The sequence below is a fragment of the Rhinatrema bivittatum genome, chromosome 13 (assembly GCF_901001135.1).
Source record: "Rhinatrema bivittatum chromosome 13, aRhiBiv1.1, whole genome shotgun sequence".
Classification (NCBI taxonomy): domain Eukaryota; kingdom Metazoa; phylum Chordata; class Amphibia; order Gymnophiona; family Rhinatrematidae; genus Rhinatrema; species Rhinatrema bivittatum.
In genome coordinates this window covers 29,236,426-29,256,706 of record NC_042627.1, presented here as the reverse complement: position 1 = coordinate 29,256,706, position 20,281 = coordinate 29,236,426, and the positions used below count along the sequence as shown (strand labels likewise).

The 20,281-nt window shown below is 43.0% G+C and overlaps 1 protein-coding gene across 4 annotated transcripts in view; it reads right to left on the bottom strand.

Moving 5' to 3' along the window:
- The window catches only part of VPS13C (vacuolar protein sorting 13 homolog C), a 483,673-nt gene that overhangs the window by 200,974 nt on the left and 262,418 nt on the right, over positions 1 to 20,281 (bottom strand). For all 4 annotated transcript variants that reach the window (XM_029575527.1, XM_029575524.1, XM_029575525.1 and 1 more), the window contains 3 exons: positions 19,596 to 19,743; positions 17,060 to 17,213; positions 8,677 to 8,777 (listed from right to left, as the gene is read on the bottom strand). In XM_029575527.1, the coding sequence (XP_029431387.1) occupies positions 8,677 to 8,777; positions 17,060 to 17,213; positions 19,596 to 19,743 (403 nt within the window). The remainder of the gene's footprint in view (positions 1 to 8,676; positions 8,778 to 17,059; positions 17,214 to 19,595; positions 19,744 to 20,281) is intronic.

Sequence of the window (20,281 nt, the reverse complement as noted above, 5' to 3'; positions counted from 1 at the left end):
TCAAGCTCTCCTTGGTCTAAGGAGTGCGCAGACCAAAATACATATGCCTCGGATGTCTGCCAAGGAGGAGGAGGGAGAAGTCAAGTACAGCCTGCCAAAGAGACCCATCTGCTAATTCTTCTGATAGGAAAATTAGTTCTTACCTGATAATTTTTGTTCCTGTAGTACCACGGATCAGTCCAGACCATGGGTTAAGTCCCCGTTCCAGCAGTTGGAGACAGACCAGATTTCTGAGGCTAGCCCATATAAGGACGGAACCCACCCAGGAACCCTCAGTATAACTATTGTCAAAGCAGAAAAAGGTATAAGATTCAAGCAAGTACTAGGATAAATAGTAAATTTAATTTAAAACAACCAAATAACATAACAATTGAATGAACTGTGTGACTAAACGCTCTTGTATAACTACCCCTGATCATCGCAAAGATGCTTCCGGTGCCTAAACAGTAAATCCCAGAAAAGTGATGCAGGAGAGAAAAATAGAGAAAAAAAACCTGTAAGAAGGAAAAAACCAAAACACAAGAATAACAGGAACGAATTCGAGCGGAAGAATAAGAACGGGCGGATGTCTGGACTGATCCGTGGTACTACAGGAACGAAAAATTTCAGGTATAGGGCCACAGTAAAGAAACTGTTCTGGTGACAATGATAGATGACCTCCGAATGTGTAGGGATAGAGATGAGAATAACTTACTTGGGGCTACTCGACATTAAATTGACTTTTGACACATTCAACCATGACATGCTACAGGCAGTGAGCTTTAGGGGGAAGTTCTGGTTAAAAGACAGGAAACAGAGAGTAGGATTAAATGGTCAATTTTCTCAGTGGAAAAGGGTAAACAGTGGAGTGCCTCAGGGATCTGTACTTGGACCGGTGCTTTTCAATATATATATATATATATATATATATATATATAAATGATCTGGAAAGGAATACAATGAGTGAGGTTATCAAATTTGTGGATGATACAAAATTATTCAGAGTAGTTAAATCACAAGCAGACTGTGATACATTACAGGAGGACCTTGCAAGACTGGAAGATTGGGCATCCAAATGGCAGATGAAATTTAATGTGGACAAGTGCAAGGTGTTGCATATAGGGAAAAATAACCCTTGCTGTAGTTACACGATGTTAGGTTCCATATTAGGAGCTACCTTCCAGGAAAAAGATCTAGGCATCATAGTGGATAATACTTTAAAATTGTCGGCTCAGTGTGCTGCAGCACCCAAAAAAGCAAATAGAATGATAGGAATTATTAGGAAGGGAATGGTTAATAGAAAGGAAAATGTCATAATGCCTCTGTATCGCTCCATGGTGAGACCGCACCTTGAATACTGTGTACAATTCTGGTTGCCGCATCTCGAAAAAGATATAGTTGCGATGGAGAAGGTCCAGAGAAGGGCAACCAAAATGATAAAGGGGATGGAACAGCTCCCCTATGAGGAAAGGCTGAAGAGGTTAGGGCTGTTCAGCTTGGAGAAGAGACGGCTGAGGGGGGATATGATAGAGGTCTTTAAGATCTTGAAAGGTCTTGAACAAAAGTAGATGTGACTCTTATTTACACTTTCGAATAATAGAAGGACTAGGGGGCATTCCATGAAGTTAGCAAGTAGAACATTTAAGACTATTCGGAGAAAATTCTTTCACTCAATGCACAATAAAGCTCTGGAATTTGTTGCCAGAGGATGTGGTTAGTGCAGTTAGTGTAGCTGGGTTCAAAAAATGGTTGGATAAGTTCTTGGAGGAGAAGTCCATTAACGGCTATTAATCAATTATACTTAGGGAATAGCCACTGCTATTAATTGCATCAGTAGCATGGGTTCTTCTTAGTGTTTGGGTAATTGCCAGATTCATGTGGCCTGGTTTTGGCCTCTGTTGGAAACAGGATGCTGGACTTGATGGACCCTTGGTCTGACCCAGCATGGCAATTTCTTATGTTCTTATGCTCTTAATTTTCCTTTCCCTGTACATACCCGAATCAGTCCAGACCATGGGATGTCCCAAAGCTTCCCTATAGAGGGTGGGACCCAGACAGTCTCGCTCGAAGCACCTGCCGACCAAAGGAACCAAAGGCTGGAGCCTGAACATCGAGTCGGTAGTGACGAGCAAAAGTATGAAGAGATTTCCATGTAGCCGCCCTACATATTTCTTGCAGTGACACTGATTGAGACTCCGCCCAAGAAGTCGCTTGAGAACGTAAGGAATGAGCTTTTAGGCCTTCAGGAACTGGTCGGCCCTTGCAAATGTAGGCTGAAGAAATTGCCTCCTTCAACCAGCGAGTGATCGTAGCCTTAGAAGCTTGCTTACCCCTGTTGGGTCCACTCCACAGGACAAAAAGATGATCGCCCCGAAAATCATTAGTGACCTCAAGATAATGCAATAAGACTCATTTGACGTCAAGACGACGAAGATCACTATTACTAGACGCCGCGAGATCCTCTAGTGAAAAAACGGGGAGTTCAACAGACTGGGTAATATGAAAAGACAAAACAACCTTAGGTAAGAAAGAAGGTACGGTCTTTAGAGAAACGCCCGAGTCCGAAAAATGCAAGAAAGGGTCTCTACAAGATAGAGCTTGAAGCTCAGACACTCTCTTGGCTGAACAGATAGCAACCAGGAAAACAGTCTTGAGAGTCAAGTCCTTGAGAGTGGCACGACGAAGAGGCTCAAACGGAGCCGTACAAAGAGCTCAAAGCACCAAATTCAAATGCCACGAAGGACAAATAGACCAGACAGGCGGCTTTAAATGCTTAGCGCCTCTGAGAAAACGAACGACATCCGGATGAGAGGCGACCAGCCGACCTTCAATGGTGCCCAGGAGAGAACAGAGAGCTGAAACCTGAACATGCAGAGAGCTGACGGAAAGACCCTTGGAGAGACCACGCTGAAGAAAAGAAAGTAAAACCACAACAGAAGGCGAGTGAGCCGAAACACCCAACTCTTCACAGACATTTTCAAAAACCTTCCAGACCCTCAGATAAGGAAGGGAAGTTGATTGTTTGCGAGCCCTGAGAAGGGTGGCAATAACTTCATCTTTATATCCTCTGCGTCTCAAACGTCTCCGTTCAAAAGCCATGCCGCTAGACAGAAGCGATCCGCGGGACCCTGCTGCAGAAGATTGGGCAGATGACAGAGACGAAGAGGTCCATCCATCGAGAGATTCACCAGGTCCGCGAACCACGGTCGTCGGGGCTACTCGGGAGTCACGAGAATGATCGGACCGCGATGGAGTTCTATTCTCCGAAGAACCTTCCCCACTAACGGCCACTGTGGGAACACGTAGAGAAGAATGTCAGAGGGTCAGGGGAGAACCAACGCGTCCACCCCTTCTGAACAATGCTCCCTCCATCGGCTGAAGAACCGAGGAGACTTGGCGTTGGCTAGCATCGCCATGAGGTCTAGGTGAGGAGGACCCCACCTGCACACGATTAGATCCATCACTATGTCTGATAACTCCCACTCGCCGGGATCGAGATGTTGACGACTGAGGAAGTCGGCTTGAACATTCTCCTTTCCCGCTATGTGGGAAGCTGCCAGGCGATCCAAGTGCCTTTCCGCCCAGAGAAAAAGTTTGCTGGCTTCTAACACCATTAGACGACTGAGTTCCCCCCTGTCGATTTATGTAAGCTACTGTGGTGGAATTGTCTGACAGCACCCGGACAGCTCTGTGACGAATCATAGGAAGAAAAAACTTGAGGGCCAGGCAAACCGCTCGGGCTTCTAGGCGATTGATGTGCCACCGAGACTGGGACAGGGACCAGAACCCTTGAGTCGTTTGAGTTTGGCAGACAGCTCCCCAACCGGAGAGGCTGGCATCTGTCATTACTATGACCCAAGAGGGAGTCAAAAGAGGCATTCCCCTGAGAAGGTGAGCCGGGGAAAACCCACCATTGTATGCTGGCGATGGTAGAGTCGGAGAGAGGGAGGATCTCCTGATACTGCTTGGATATCGGCTTCCAACGGGACAACAATGCTTTCTGTAAAGGACCCATATGAGCAAACGCCCAGGGGATGAGATTGATCGTGGAAGCCATGGTCCCTAGAACCTGGAGGTAATCCCACGCCATGGGAAGAGGGAGAGAAACAAAAATGTTCAACTGATTTATCAGATTGATTGTCTGCGAGTCTGAAAGAAAAACTTTCCCGATTCGAGTGTTGAAAAATACGCCCAAAAATTCCAGCTCTTGCGAGGGCAGAAGAGTGCTTTTGGAGTAATTGATTATCCAACCGAGAGACGTGAGAAGGGCTAAGAATCTGCCTTCTGCGAGCGTGCAGAGAGAGGCGGACTTGGCCCTTATCAACCAATCGTCCAGGTAAGGATGGACTAAAATCCCTTCTCGGCAAAGACCTGCTGCAAGGACTACCATGATCTTGGTAAAAGTACGGGGGAGCAGTGGCGAGACCGAACGGGAGAGCCTGAAACTGGAAGTGCTGACCTAGGATCTGAAAACGAAAGAACTTCTGATGTTCCTGACGAATGAGGATGTGAAAATAAGCTTCCTTCAGATCTAGGGAAGCGAGAAATTCCCTGGGATGAACCGCTGCAATTACCGCTCGCAGGGTTTCCATTTTGAAACGGGGAACCTTGAGGGCCTGATTGACCCTTTTGAGATCCAGAATGGGACGGAAGGAATCGTCCTTTTTGGGAACAACGAAGTAAATTGAATATTGGCCAGCGCCCCTTTCGTGTACCGGAACGATCGCCCCCAATTCCTGAAGATTCAACAAGGTGTGACAAACCGCAGGCAGTTTGGAAATGCCGCAAGGGGAAACGATGTAGAGATCCGGCAGGTGTCTGGCAAATTCTAATGTGCAGCCGTGTTCTATCACATCGAGGACCCAGAGGTCGGAAGTGATTTTGGCCCACTCCTCGAGAAACACAGAAAGACGCCCACCTAATTTCGTGCAGAGGAATGGACCGGCCGAATTTCATTGGGGAGCTGACTTAGAGGTGGTGGACTGCTGATGGCCATCTCGGAAACCTCGACAGCCACGAAAGGAATGGGAACAAGACTGTGACCTGGATACTTCTCCCCTGGGGAAGGATCCACAGGCTCTGTTAACATAACGGCGATTCCCCCTGAAGCAAGTGCGAGTCGGGAAAAAAGACTGACTGTTTGGGACTGTCCTCTGGCAGCTTATGGACCTTGTTTTCCCCCAAGGACTTAATAAGCTGTTCCAGGTCCTCACCAAAAAGCAACTTGCCCTTAAAAGGAAGAGTGCCCAATTGAGCCTTAGAAGAAGCATCAGCGGACCAATTCAGTACCAGAGAAGACATCTGGCAGATATTGCTGAAACCATAGCTTTAGCTTGGACCCGAAGCAAATCATATAGTGCATCCGCACCATAGGCTATAGCACCCTCCAAACGTTCAGCTTGCGCAGCCTCTGCAGATGGGAGATCCTTGGTACTGAGTAACTGCTGCATCCACCTAAGGCTTGCCCACTGTATGAGACTGTTGCAAATTGTCACCCGGACACCAAGAGCTAAGACTTAAAAAATGCGTTTCAAATAAAATTCAAGTTTACGGTCCTCTACATCCCGTAATGCTGTAGCGCCCACTACCGGAATGATAGTGCGCTTTGTCACAGCGGTGACAGAAGAATCCACCTTAGGAATTTTTAACATGTCCAGGCAGTCCTCAGGGAGCGGGTATAATTTATCCATAGCTCTTCCAACCCGAAGCCCCGTCTCTGGGGACTCCCATTCCCTGAGGAGGAGCAAGCGATGCATAGGATGAAAAGGGAAAGTACGCGGTAAAGCCCTAAGTCCCGCCAGGACCGGGTCCGCGTTTGGCGTCATCTCCGCCGCCACAGAATCATCTGGGGGGGGGCATCAATTCCCAATTCCTGAAGAACGAAGGGAATAAAAGGCTCCAGCTCCTCCCGCCGAAATAAGCGCAGGACACGGGGATCATCGCCCTCTAAGGGGGGGGGGGGGCAATAGAATCATCATCATCCCCTACATCAAAAGGGTCCAAAGGAGGCTGGGGAGGGGGGTCTACCGGGGGAGGGGGAGCTCCCGGGACTACATGAACCCTAAGGGAGCCCTGAGGGTCTAGGACAACGTCGGAGGAAGGCACCGGATTAGGAAGAGGAGGGAACAGGAGGAGGGGTGCCACCTCCCTCTGTAAACTAGCCAGGTAAGAATCATGCATTAATAGAACAAATTCTGAGGAAAAACGGGCTAGGACCGGATTACTTACCGGGGGGGGGGGGGGGGGTGAGGTCAGAGCCAGCACCCCGAGAGCGAACTGGGCTCAAATCGGGTGGAAAAAGTTGAGAAATCAAGTCCCCTGCTCCCGGAGAAGCAGGAAGAGAATGCTCAGAAAAACCTAAAATGGCCGCCACTCCTGCGCAATCCCGGGACAAAGACGGCCTGGCAGCACGTCAGGGAGTCCTTCCCCGCGGTTTAGTTACTGGCGATTCGATAGAGGAGCCTTCACCCCCTGAAATGCACCTAGAACAAACCCCCTCGCGGGAGAGTCGGGAGGCCGACTCTCCACAGGCAATACAGCAAAGTGGCCGCGGCATGAGGAGGGAGCCGCGAAACTAATGAGAAACAGCTGAGCTGGGAGCCCCAGAGGAGGTAGGCAGGAGATTGAACCCCGCTCTCTCCACACAAATAAAACTGCTGCCTTTTTTTTTTTTTTAAACAAAGAACTATAAGAATTAATAAATAAATCTCTGAGAAACAAAAAGTAAAAAATTATTTTATTTTATTCACAGAGTCAGGGGAATATAACTCTTCCCTGAAAGGCACAACCGAGGAATGGGCATCTCGGGGCACGGCAGCAGCAAAGTGGGGAGAGGGACTGGCACCACCAGTATCACCCACACAAGACACTGGGAAGGGAACCTAGGCTGATATATATCAAGGGGCAAAGCCCCCCTAGGAACCCCAAGAGCGAGGGAGACAAAAGTGTCTACCCTAACACAGGCAGTCAGAGAAACAAAATGATTTCTGTCTTTATTATTTTCTTTTCTTTTTTTTAAATGTATATAAGAAGCAAATTAAGAAGGTACTTGCGTGAGCTTGCCCCTAAGAAAGAAGAAAAAGCCAGAGGGCAAGCTAACAGGGAACCAAAGGGTGAGCTATTCCATCTGCTGGAGACAGATGAATACTGAGGGTTCCGTCCTTATATGGGCATGCCTCAGAACTCTGGTCTGTCTCCACCTGCTGGAACGGGGGGGCATGCCTCAGAACTCTGGTCTGTCTCCACCTGCTGGAACGGGGGGGGGCATGCCTCAGAACTCTGGTCTGTCTCCACCTGCTGGAACGGGGGGGGGGGGCATGCCTCAGCACTCTGGTCTGTCTCCACCTGCTGGAACGGGGGGGGCATGCCTCAGAACTCTGGTCTGTCTCCACCTGCTGGAACAGGGGCTTAACCCATGGTCTGGACTGATCCGGGAACGTACAGGGAAAATTACTTTTTTGCAACTAAGGGTTCTCTGTGCTTATCCTGTACCCTCTTCTACACTTGGGTTAAACACAGAAAATCCTTAGTTGCAAAAAAAGTAAAGAGATAGTAGAAGAATTAGCAGCTCAGTCTGTCTGGCAGGCTGCACATTCCTCACTTTCCTCTGCTGGTATTTGAATGTCTGTCCATGACAACCTTTATTGTGGGAGGCCGAACCCCATTCCCTGACTAAGCGGGGGGTGCTTCACATGCAGGGGTATTGCCCCAGAGGCAAACAACTAGCCAGTGCCCCCCCAAGTTTCTTTCACCATACCTCCACACCCTATGTGAAAACAAAGATTTCACAAGGTACCAGCAAGACAGGAGAGATATGGAGGAGAGGGAGTGAAGGAAGAGAATGATGTGAAAGAGGAGGTATACTTGAGCACTTAATAAAAAAAAAAATATTCGCCTCTCTATATACTAGGCAAATGCACTTCCAAGCAATAGGGTGCCAGAGGACAAAAACCATTGTAGGCATTCAGAGGTTTGACACCCGAACAGTGCACTCAGCTTCTTTTTTGATATACCAGTTTTTTTGGTTTGGGTTTAGAGCTCATTTCTGAGCGATCTGGTCAGTAGCAGACTGCCGGCTACAGCCATTGTGGTGCATATTCTACAAGGTGGTTGTAGAAAGGTGACTGGTTAGATGCCAGTGGCCCTTTTGAGTCAGGATAGCCAGATTCCTTCCTCTCTCCCCCTTGCAGGCTCCCAGCCACATTCACTCATACCACCTCTTTGAAGATTCATACTGACACAGACAGATGGGTCTAAACACACATCAGTTTTCTGTTCTCATAGAACTCTCTGCTCCCCTTTGATCTTCTCCCTTGGAGCATATTAGGTTATCCTTTCTATACTAACCAGCAACTCCCACATGCCAGGCTTACTTGTATGTCCCTTAGAACCTATCTGGATGAGTCAAGAGAAAGCACATTATTTAGCTACTTCCTCAGTAACAAGGTTACAATATATAGAATGTTTTGCATTTCCATTCATAATAGCGCGAGCATGATAATATTGACTTTTTTTGCCACAAGTATGTTAATCTTATTGCATCACATACTAAGTGGCTTTTTAACATGCTAAAGTTTTTTACAAGGCAATGCTAAATTTTCAGCACAAGTTTTATTTCATAGACCTCATTGCATTTGATTTGTAAAAGAAAAAAAAACATGATTTTTCCAGGACATTAGAAGTTATTCACACACAGACCTGATTTGTGTCATTGTTGTAAAGAATGATCGAAAGTGACTCAAAGTGAAAATCAAATTGAAGAGTTACACAGGGTTCCACTGGAGGCTGCAATTCAACATCTATGAGACAATAAAAAAAACAAGAATCATATTTCAAAACAGCTTCCAACTGTGTGTATAAGGTGATCATTTGGATACAAAAATATTTCTTTCTAAAGTCGAAAGTGTGAGGCATCAGTAACAATCACCACAATTATTCCTACTTCTAATTAAACAGTTTACTTTTTAATATGCATTAAATATTTTATATTTTAAAGATTAGCAAGTTTATAGGTGGCTGCCAGCTATTAAGCCTTCAATCTTGCAACTCACACAGAATGTACATTACAACAATCCCAAAAATGAATTTATTTAAAATGTCTTATATATACCACTTATAACAAAAAAACATCCACGCTAGTTTACAATGAAAGATAGATATATAATGGAACATAAAACAAAAAAACACAGAATTAAATAAATCAGGCAAGCCAATTAAAAAACACTGCAACAACATTTTTTTATATATTTTATTCTTTATTAACTTTACAACTTTCAAAGCATCCACATGGTATTGACAAAAGAAAATACAGAAAACAAAAAAAGGAAACTATATATAGAAATCATTAATTTTCCTTTTTTTTTTTTTTTACCCATTAGGCAACAATATTGGGGGGAGTAGCACAGCAAAAAAAGGAGAAAACAGTAAGCAATCATTAAAAAAAAAAAATGACATAGCTCGATACAGCATGCATTAATTCCAATAAGATGGATTAACCTAGATATTGCTAATAAGTAGCATAATCTTATTAGAATCTATAAAGCTCTTAAGTTGTTACGGTGAAAAAAATAATTCTCTGTTCTTAACACACTTGCAGGAGAACCTTAGAAAAAAGGTTGCACCATCAGCTAAAGTCTCTTGAGGTAATGCCAAAAATCCCTTCCTTCTCTCCAGAGTGGACTTAGTCAGGTCTGGAAAAATCCTGATTTTTTGGCCCATAAAAAGAGCATTAGAGTTTTTGAAATAACTTTTCATTACATCACTCAAATCTTTTTCAGTGGAAAAAAAGATATCAGAGTAGCTCTTTCAGATACTTCATAATTAGATGACTAACAAAGCAGTTACATTTTCTAAGTCAATAGGGAAGGTTTGAGATTGAGCATTAGAGCGAGTAGGCAAAAAATACACTTTATCCCGGGGGGTGGGGGGGAAAGCAGATTCTGTTGTAAACTCTAAAACAAAGGAAATATCTTCAAGGCAATTCGAGGAATTTCTCCCACAACCATGGGAAAAATTAAAAGTGCCTTAAAGCATTCTCTATAAATTCCACCTTCCTATTTAGAACTCCACAGTCTTGAATGATAGTAGACTGGACTCCTTTAACATTCCACTTCCACATTTTTAAAGTTTTCCAAGGTTTCTTGTCTGTAAAGATCATTATTCTTACAGATAGTGTCCATTTGCTGAGAAAATGAATTAATTTTCAACGAGCAGTCAGAAAACACTTTAGCCATTGAAGACATTAGATCCCACAAAGACTCGAGGGTAACCACCGCAAGTTTCTGAGAAGCAATTAGTAAACCGCTAGTAAAAGGGGATTCAGCGGCAAGCTTCTCACCTCCATTTGCCATCTGGATGGTCACTCCAGCTGGCTCTAAAATTCCAGTGTCATCCCCATTAATTCTAGAGGAACAACACACGAGGTTCCAACAACATTGGTCCCTCGTCCTCTGCTACTTGGAATCCCTCTTCTGGGTTCCAGGCAGAGCGCGGCAACATGGCTACCCGTGTAACTAGCGGTGGACGTTCATCCAAGGGGCTAAGCGACACCTCCTCCGAGGACAAGGCGGGTTCTCCTCCACCCACTGCGGCAGCTGAACGATGGCCCCAGTTTGCAATGTCATACCTGTGCACTGCAAGATAGTTTTCTGCCCGGAAAGAGCTGGGGGGTATGAGGGATACGATCTAACTCTCCCCTTCCTTTTCGCAGGCATTGTAAGAAACAAAAACTAAGAAAGTTTCAGAGGTAATCAAGCAAGCGGGCTGAGCTGTGCACGGATCAAGCCGCCATCTTGGCTCCTCCCCCCTGCAACATTATTAAAAGCAAATTAAACTGAGGTGAAACCAAGAGAAGGCCAGCTGAAAAAAGTGAGCCTTCAGCTTCTTATAGAAGAGTTTATAGTTTTCAATTTCACGAAGCTAAAGGCAATTTGTTCCATAAAATCAGCTCCAACACTGAGAAAGCTCAGTGGCAGGGAGTCTGAAGGTGTAGTTCTTTAAGGGATGGTACTTTGAGAAGAAATTTGTCTGCAGAGCATAAAGAATGAGGCGGAATATATTTAACAAGCCAACCCAACCAGTATGAAGGACCCTCCCCCGAAGCACTTTAAAAACCAGTATTTATATTTTAAAATTAACTCACTGGGCCATGGGTAACCAATGCAGCTGATTTAGGACAGGCAAATGATATATCTCTAACAGGACAAGCAACAATAAGTCACACAGGAGCATGTTGTAATTGCAAAGCCTTCAAAAGGTATTTGGATAGAACCACATACAAGGAATTTCAATCAACAATTGTTTGTATAAATGCCTAAAAAACTGACTAAAAGCCCACAGCAGGCAATAAGTACTTCAACGAATGCACCATTCTAAGTTTTAAAAAAAACAAACAAACAAACCTTAATAATGGTGTTAAGTTGTGGCTATAGAGACAATGACAAATCAATTTAAAATCCTAAAGCTGAGTGAAACCCCTTCAATCAATAAACCAATGAACTGCTCTAGAATAGGTGTCTTGCCAATCCATAGTGCTTCTGTGTTAGCAAAATATATTGCAAATTGTTTTGACTTAAGCTGTTAGCTAATTTCAAGAAACTTAAGACAGATTCACTAAAAAAAAGCAGTTTGTCATCAGCATATATTTTAAAAACTAAATTGTAGGAAAACAGAATGGTAGAAAGGTGTATTAAATATAAATTGAACAAAATAGAAGTAATTGCAGAACTGTGGAAACTCCAGAAAAGCAGGGTCACCTAATTTTGACTTGCATCTGTTGGTTTGACAAATAGGACCTGAACCCAGTGTACAATACAGTAACCCCTTATCCCAAGGCAATGCAATCTATTTAAAACAGAATGGCTCATGCAGTCAAACAACCAAAATGTCAAAGACCACCATAATTATAACACCATCTTTATCAAGCTATGTAAGGGTACTTTGAGGGGGGGTTCTCTGTGAAGATAGACAAGTTGGTGATGGTGAACAAGCAGAAAAATATCAGCATAATAAAATTGAACTGATCAGACTTTTCAAAAATGCCAAGGCTGTAGCAATGCTAACATGTGCTAAGGGTTAGCAAGAATACTCAAGTATGTCAAAAGTCAGCACTTGTGCCTTCTGGGCTCAATTTACAAGAAATCATATGACTTACAAGAATGTAATATTATTAGCATATACAAGATAAGATAAGAGATTTAACCAATTAGAAAATATTATGCTTACAAAGAAACTAACCCATTAGTGTATAATTAGTGTATAAGTTTAGGGGAATTGATGTATGTAACCGATTGTAAAATCTAAAGATCTCCGCGATCTGCATTTGCTATGGTGATCTGCAGTTTTACTTAGATATTTTACTAATAAAGATTTTTCTCTTTGCTGGCTGATATTAAGTGCTTATTTTAACCCCCACAACATGTTTCAGTGCCTCATGCGAGGACGCTGTGGAGGGGTGAGGGGATCCCTGTAGCATTTCCTTTTGGCAAGTAAGGGATTTTTCCTTTCCCTTAATACAGGGACCCTCTGCTCTCTACCTTCCCATGCCTAAGGAAATGCATGCAATTTGGGCATTTTGCATACAGACAGCTAAGAGGGATAAGGATGGAATAAGGATGGACAATGAGAACATCTGTTGAGATTGTGAAAACATTTGGCACTTCCTTCCAAGGTGCTGAATAGATTATTTGCCATGTTAACTCACAATTGAGATTTATTTAGTCCTTCACAGCATCTACAGTGAGATACATGGTGATTAAATTCTAAGCCTCAATACTGGACTAAAATAAATCCTCAGAGCTGTAGAAGACGTCTATACCAAGAATGCTTTGCAAGTCACTGAGCACACCTTGCTATCATTCCTAAGGACTGATCAAGTAAAACAAAAATATCTGCTCTCATTATTTAAAGTTTATTTATGTATGTTTTTAATGTACATATTCAGTCAGTTGGAGGAAATATATTTTGTAGCAAACCCAGAGCCTAATATGAAGGGTGTATAATCAAATAGAAAAAAAATTATATTCGATACTACTGAAGCATAATAGCATTTCCTTCTTACTGTATAACATTCAATACATTTTATATTTGCTGAACAATAAGCAAGCAAATGCTGTGGTCTTTTTCAATTTCCAATTCAAACACTGGGGGGAAAAAAAACAAAAAAAGCAAAATAGGAAATATTCTCTGACATTGACTTTAAGAACAGCCCCAGGGATAGTGACATAACTAAATTCTTAGCCTTTAGTTAGATGAATCCAGAACCAGTAGGTTACACACCTCTACCAGCAGATGGAGATGGAGTAGAGCTGACATCACAATATATATGCTCCAGCAGTGACATCAGTGTCAGTATTCTCAGGCTCCAGCAGATGGACGTGCATCTTCTTACTGGGGATTGCTTCAAGTTTGAGAAGGAGAAATAAAAAGAAAATTAATTTGCCCCGCTCTCCTGCAGTGATACCAATTACTCCCTTCCCCAGTTGAGAATTCCTGAGGTGATTTCCGTGGACCCTCAAATGAGTGCCTTGGTCCAGTAGCTGGTTTTATCAGCCGGCGTGGATTTAGCTGTTAAAACAACTGAAAGGCAGTGGGTGCAGGAAGCAGAGTGCGCGCTGATGGTATATGCCCTCTCCCCCCGCAGGCAGAGACAGTCTCTGTACTCGGCTGGGAAGAGCGGAGCTCAGGTAGGGTTTATATATATATATGGGGGGGGGGGAAGGGGGAGAAACAGAAGGCGTTTTCTTTTTTGTAGGACTTCCTCCTTTCCCCAGTCCCCATGCTCGGTGCGCTGTTCTGACATTCATTCCTGTCCATGACTAGGTTAAGGGACATGGGCAGCCTGGCGGGTTGAGCAGCCCTTTTGGACTAGGCCCCGCTCTTAGGCTTTTCTCAGTGCACCACATATGCCATGGTGGCATTTGTACGTGCTTTTCCTGCACATTAGGCTGCCCTCTTCAGGGCCGTTGATTCATGCAAGTGCTTCTGGTTATGCGTCCAGGTTTTGCATCCAGTTTTTGGACGTTTAGTCAGGTGCCTGCTTGGGCATCCAGGAGACAGAGGTGTCAGTGTTAGGTGCACGCTTACCTGTGCACATAATTTGGACCGCATTGGTTGTGCACTTGTTTGTGATGCTTAGCTTTGCATCGCCTAGCCTTGGGACGCTTACATTTTGGATGCCTAATTTTTGGACGCATATATTTTACAGCATGAATTCAGCTGGACGCACACCTTCAGTCACCTGTTAAGTATACTGACAGACTGATGGCGCCCTATATCTAAGAAACCTAAGCACCTTTCCTTCTATCCTGCCTGTCATATTTGGGCATCTCAGTCTGGCGTGCCCTCTAATTTGTGCCAGCGCTGCTTAGAGGCTCAGGGAGAATTATCTTCCTCTGATTTTAGTAAGCCTGGTTCTTCTCTGCCTGATGAGGGCCTGGATAAAGACATGTCAGGAGGGGTGCCTGACCTCAAAACTCCCTTAACTGGTTCATCAGTGGGGGAAGAAGCTCAGTGGGCACAGCACAGCTGCCTTTTGGTTTTGGCATTGATCCTTCTGCCTTTTCTTGGGTAGAGTTTTTTCAAGGATTGCAATCCTTTCTTCAGGCACAATCCTCAGCTCTGTCCAATCCTGCCGGGTCAGATTCGCAGGTGGTGTCCTCTCATTTTCCCACTGCTGTTAAGCACCAAAGTACTCCTAGATTGGTAGCAGGTGTTCCCAATAGAGATCTGGAAGGCACAGTTGATGAGGCCGATCCTGGAGGATGGGGAAATTTCTCCAGGACTAAAACAATATAGGACTATATTGCGGTTCTTTCCTAGATATGAGCTATCAGCTCTGATTTCCCAGACATTAAAGATGCTGGGAGTACCTGGAGTAGATTCCCTGTCTGAGCCAAAGAAAAATCCCATTTTGGTTTCTTTGCATAAAACCTCTTGGTTTTTCCCTGCTATGGAAGCCATTCAAGAATTGATTGATCTTGAGTAGGGCATCCCAGAGGCTTATTTCAAAGGGGGTCAGATTTTGGAAGGCCTCCTGTATCCAGTGGTGAGAGAGCGTTTGCTTTTTCTGAAAGTGGACTCGCTTGTCTGTGCTGTCTCCAAGCCCAGGAGACCAAGATATGTGGATCTGTGAAGGCTCCTGGTAGACTCCCCACTTACGGTTTCCGGTACACAGGAATTTGTTGCGGAAAGGACCTGTTCTTCACAAAGATCCGACTCAATTTGTCTTATGGTATGGCCCTTTATTCTACTGTGGCGATTGCCACCTTCCTACAAGCGTCAATGTTCTCCACTTCCTTAGCCTTTGTGCGGGTTTGGTGAGTGTTTGAGACTTGGTGTGAAGATAAAAGTGTTCTTCCTCGTTCAGATAAGATCCTGCTCATTTTGGAAGTTTTGCAGGATGGACTGAATAAAGGGCTGGCCCTTAATTCCTTCAAGATACAAGTAGCGGCTCTGGACTGTTTCAGGGGTCAGGTGAATGGTGGTCCCTTGTCAGCTCATCCAGATGTGGCTTGTTTATTGAAAGAAGTGAAACATCTTTGTCCTCCCTTGCGGATACTGGTACCCTTGTGGAGTCAATCTGGTTTTGGATTTCTTAGCACTTCGCCTGATGTGCAACCTTTCCGTGCAATTGCTGACCTTGAAAACAATGCTTCTTTTGGTGATTTGTTCTGCGTGTTGAATTTTCAAGCTGCAAATCTGGTCTTGCTAGAAGCTGTTCCTCCAAATGAACACAGGGGTGATAATGTTGCATACTGTTCTTTCCTTTTTGCCTATAGTGGTCTCAGATTTTCAATGGAATCAGTCCATTTCCCTGCCATCTCTGGATAAGGAAAGAGATGCGGAGGAATACTGCCTGTTACAACCTTTGGACGCCTGTTGCTAAACCTTTCCAGAAGATGGATTGCCTGTTTGACCTCCTCAGTGGTGGTAAATAGGGCTAGCCGGCTTTGCAGGCTCCCATAGCTTGCTGAATTAAGGAAGTGGTCATGGATGCTGAACAGCTCTAACAGTCAGGTTAGAGCTCAGGCAATATCATGGGCGGAGGTTGGATTGTTGTCTTCCATCAATATTTGCTGAGCTGTGTCGTGATCCTCCTTAAACATCTTTTTCAGGTATTATCGTCTGGATGGACAGGCCAGACAGGATGCATCCTTTGCACGTGTGGTTTTGACTGGACCGCGGGCAGCCTCCTGCCCTATTCTGGAGTAGCCTGGCTACATCTCACTGGTTCTGGATTCATCTGACTAGACACTAAGAAATGAGAAATTATTTCTTACCTAATTTCCTTTTCTTTGGGATAGTCAGATGAATCCAGTTTCCTGCCCTTGGCTGTTGAATGTTTGTATTATGGTCCTCCTGCTAAGTGTTCCAGGGATTACTGGTAACTGTTAGTCCAGTATCTAGACTAGTGTTGATGTATTCTTTGTCTGAGCCTAGTGTTTCCTGTTGGTTGAGTACTGAAATGGTTATCTGTTATTGATCAAGCTTCTGCTAGTCTGTCCACAGCTGGCTTTTGAGGAGAATACTGGCAGGCTGTCATCACTGCAGGAGTATATATACTGTGATGTCAGCTTTGTTCCATCCCTAATGCACTGGATTCATCTGATTATCCTAAAGAAAAAAATTATCAGGTATGTAATAATTTCTCATTATTTCTTAATGTTCTCGAGTATTCTGGTATTCACACTGAGAAAGCCAAAGGGAAGATACTGATTCCAGACTCCACAGATGATAGAATACTTCTCTTTCAGAGAAACTTACTAACATAAAATCAGTAGTATAGAATACAACTTAGAAATATGATGAGCCAGCACACAACAGGAAAGCCCTGCATGTTTGTTATGAAAAAGCCCCGTTCCTTTTTCTAATGTCATCCTCTCCCACCATCAACCTCTACAACTAGCATCTCACTTTAAAAGAATAGCCACAGTACAATATTTAGCAAACAAGCAGGAATTAACTAATTAATCCTGTTTTTTACTTTATAAAATGCCTTTCCAATCAATAAATTGCTCGATAAACATAGCTTTGTATGATGATGCGTAGATACGTTTTATTTATGATTGAGACTATAATGTACCTTTAATTACGTCAGCTTCACTTTCAGTTTTTTCTCCTTTTGTTTGCTGAGCATCCAGAAGATTTTGAGCAGTACTAGGCTGTGAAGAAGCCTCTCCAAGATTTTCCAGTAATATACTCATAAGAACAGTTAGGTCATCTTGACTAAGGGCCACCTATAATGAAAGCATTGGCAAATTAGTCATTTTTTATTTATAAGACAAAAGAAAAAAAGGGGGGAGGGGCTGGTTCAAAGCTTGGATACTGGGACAAATAGTATTCTCAAATATTCTGGAAGGCATTAGACTAAAGTATGTTCATTACACTAACAACGGGACTATTTTGCTTACTAAAGAAAATAAGAATACCATTTAAAGAACTAAGAGCAAAAATCATACACATGGTCTATGAAGCATGGGAAAAGGAAGTACAATGTAAAAACATATTCCACAAAAACTGTAAAGAAATGCAACCTAAAAGCTCTGAACTATCCAGAAAATGAGATGGGCAGGAGCTTAAATCTTTGGTTCTTGGACTTCTCTTCCTGAATAGCGCTGGCAAAGGAACATGCGAATCAGAGGGAACTCCAGTTTACTCTGTTACCTTCAAAATCAGAGACCAAAGCAGAAGGGAGAGAAAATCTATTGACAGTGATAAGGACATTGGAGCCTATAGACACAGTTTTCCCTCATTAAGAGCCATGGTATCATCCTGGATATGAGCAGATAATACTCTACTCAGATGCACTAACGTAACAATTAAAATAACTCATGTATTAGCAATAACTATATGTAGGTAAAATCTCAAGAAAAAATATGGAATAATGTTTTGTTTTGTGTGAAGCTTGCATTCGCTGGATGACACTGTAGACTAAGTAATTCTGAGATCCATATTCATTAAGCAGGAAGGTTGGCAAGCTATCTGGCTAATATTAGCAGGCTAATTTGTCACAGATAGTCAGTGGGCTAAATATACTCTGCTAAAGTTATCTGGGTAATATTACCTAGATAAACAAGTTTGCTTAGCTGTAAACAGGGTCAATTAGCCATGACATCATCCAATGGAGCCGAACAGACCCATCTCACAAAGCTCAATTAAGCTTTACTGAGCATGCATGGGAGTTCCCATGCACATGTCTCATGAGCCCCTCAGTTTTTTTGCAGAGTTTAAGCTTTAGCAAGATAGTCTACTCTCTAAGGAAAAGGACGAGAATTAAGTATGACTAATTCATCCTGCTGTCTATGGAGAAACCCTGTTTGCAGGTAAGCAAACACTTTCTCTGTCGACAGACAGGGCAAAATTAGCCATGACATAAGAAGTACCTAACTGAGGGTTGTACAGCGGAGCGAATACTAAAAGAATCTGGCCCCACCAGTGGACTACTGGGGAAACAGGCTGGGCAAGTCTTCTTTCCCTAAATCTACTGTCTCTTCAGGAAATGAGATCTAGACAGTAATGAGACGTAATGATCTGTGCAGACGATCAAGAAGAATTAGATTTTTGCAACAAGGGGTTTTACCTTTATTTCCCCAGTAAATCTGGATGCTGGAATTGTAATGGGATATCCTACCCTTCAAGGGGAAGGATTTTTGGACATGGATGCTGGTACAGGGGAGAAAAGAACTCTAAGGATGAGAGAGATGGATAAGGAGACCATGGCTTTTTTCTAATACTGATTTTTCGCATGTGGTTTTTGATCTTTTCAATTCTTGCCTGGATTTTGATTTTTAAACTAAAGCACATTTTTTGTTGAACACCAATTTGGACTCTGACCCTATTCCACTTGGATTACAAAACAATGAGTGGAGAATGAAGAAAAACACCATCACATTTTTCCATGGTATCCCTTTTGACCCCGCCTAAAGATTTCCTTGCACAACAAAGAAGAGCAGCAATATGGGATTAGATTGAAGCCTCCATGGACATGTCTATTCTAATTGCCCAGGAAGTTAGGCTTTCCCCACTCCGCCGAATGACTCCCAGCAAAGTAGCTCCTGAATGCAGCACACTGCCCAAGTGGGGGTCCTGCCACATAAGTATCTTTAGGGACTGCATCTCCTTAATTATCAAGTCAAGGGAGATTTCAGTTTCAGTTAACTTGCCAGCAGCATTCTATGTGGTGATAAAGGGTCCTGTTTGGACCTTTTGACGCCATGTAACATTGCAAAATCTGTTTCTATTTTGCCCAATTTACTACTGATCATGGCAGTTACCTCCTGGTTACAGAATTTGAAAGAGAACACAATGCTTTTTAGATTGTGCCTCGAGTTGACCTTTCACATATACGTAGCAGGAATCTCTCTAGTACACCTAACATTCTTTAAAATCGAAGTCAAAAAATAGTAAAGATAGGCAGAAGAAAAGGGCATTTACAGAACACATCCAGTAGTACATGAAACATTGTTTTGGAAAATCCCTTCAAACCTTGAATAAGCTTCCGAGAGTATTCCGAATACCTGATTAAGAAGTTTTGTTCCTGGAAAAATTAAGGTTTTTGTAACATTTAATTATAACAATAAACAACACTAACTGCTTGAATAAGCATTTAACTGTCTTACCTGCATAGGTTTCAAGTTTCCTTTAATCTCTATTGCTGGGATCTGTGGATACCAAGCTGCTGCTAAATTTCGCCGGACTGACAACAACAAGTTTACTGGCTGCAAAATCTCCAAATCTGACTGAGAAGACTCTATTTGCAAAACAGTTCTGGTACAAAAAAAAAAAAAATTTAAAAACTCGTATAGTCTACTGTTATGCTTTAACACTATATGCAATTATCTACTGTGATTCCGACCAGATTATAACAGACTTTGTATTTGGCAAAAGCCTAAGAATCAGAAGACTTCTGAACAAGATATATTTTTTTAAATTTATTTTTAATGTTCTTTTAACACCATAAATTCCTTTAAGCAGAAGCAGTTACAGAATACTTACAAGACAGGAAGCACAATCTACAAATATAGCAATGAGCAGAAGAGAAGCGTATACTCCTGGGCTGCAGCAACATAAACCAATTTACAAGCTTTAAAGCAGTGTAAGTTACTATAGCTATACATATACCACCAGTAAATTAATCAGATTGGTAAGGAATATATACCTACCCTTTAATTTTAAACTTAGTCATTTGAAAAAAAATAAATGAAAAGGAATAGGATAACTCAGAGTGACATACAGCACCTCAGCCTTCTACATGTAAGTGTTCAGATACAGCCTCGGTCTATAATTATTATATTACCTATATGTT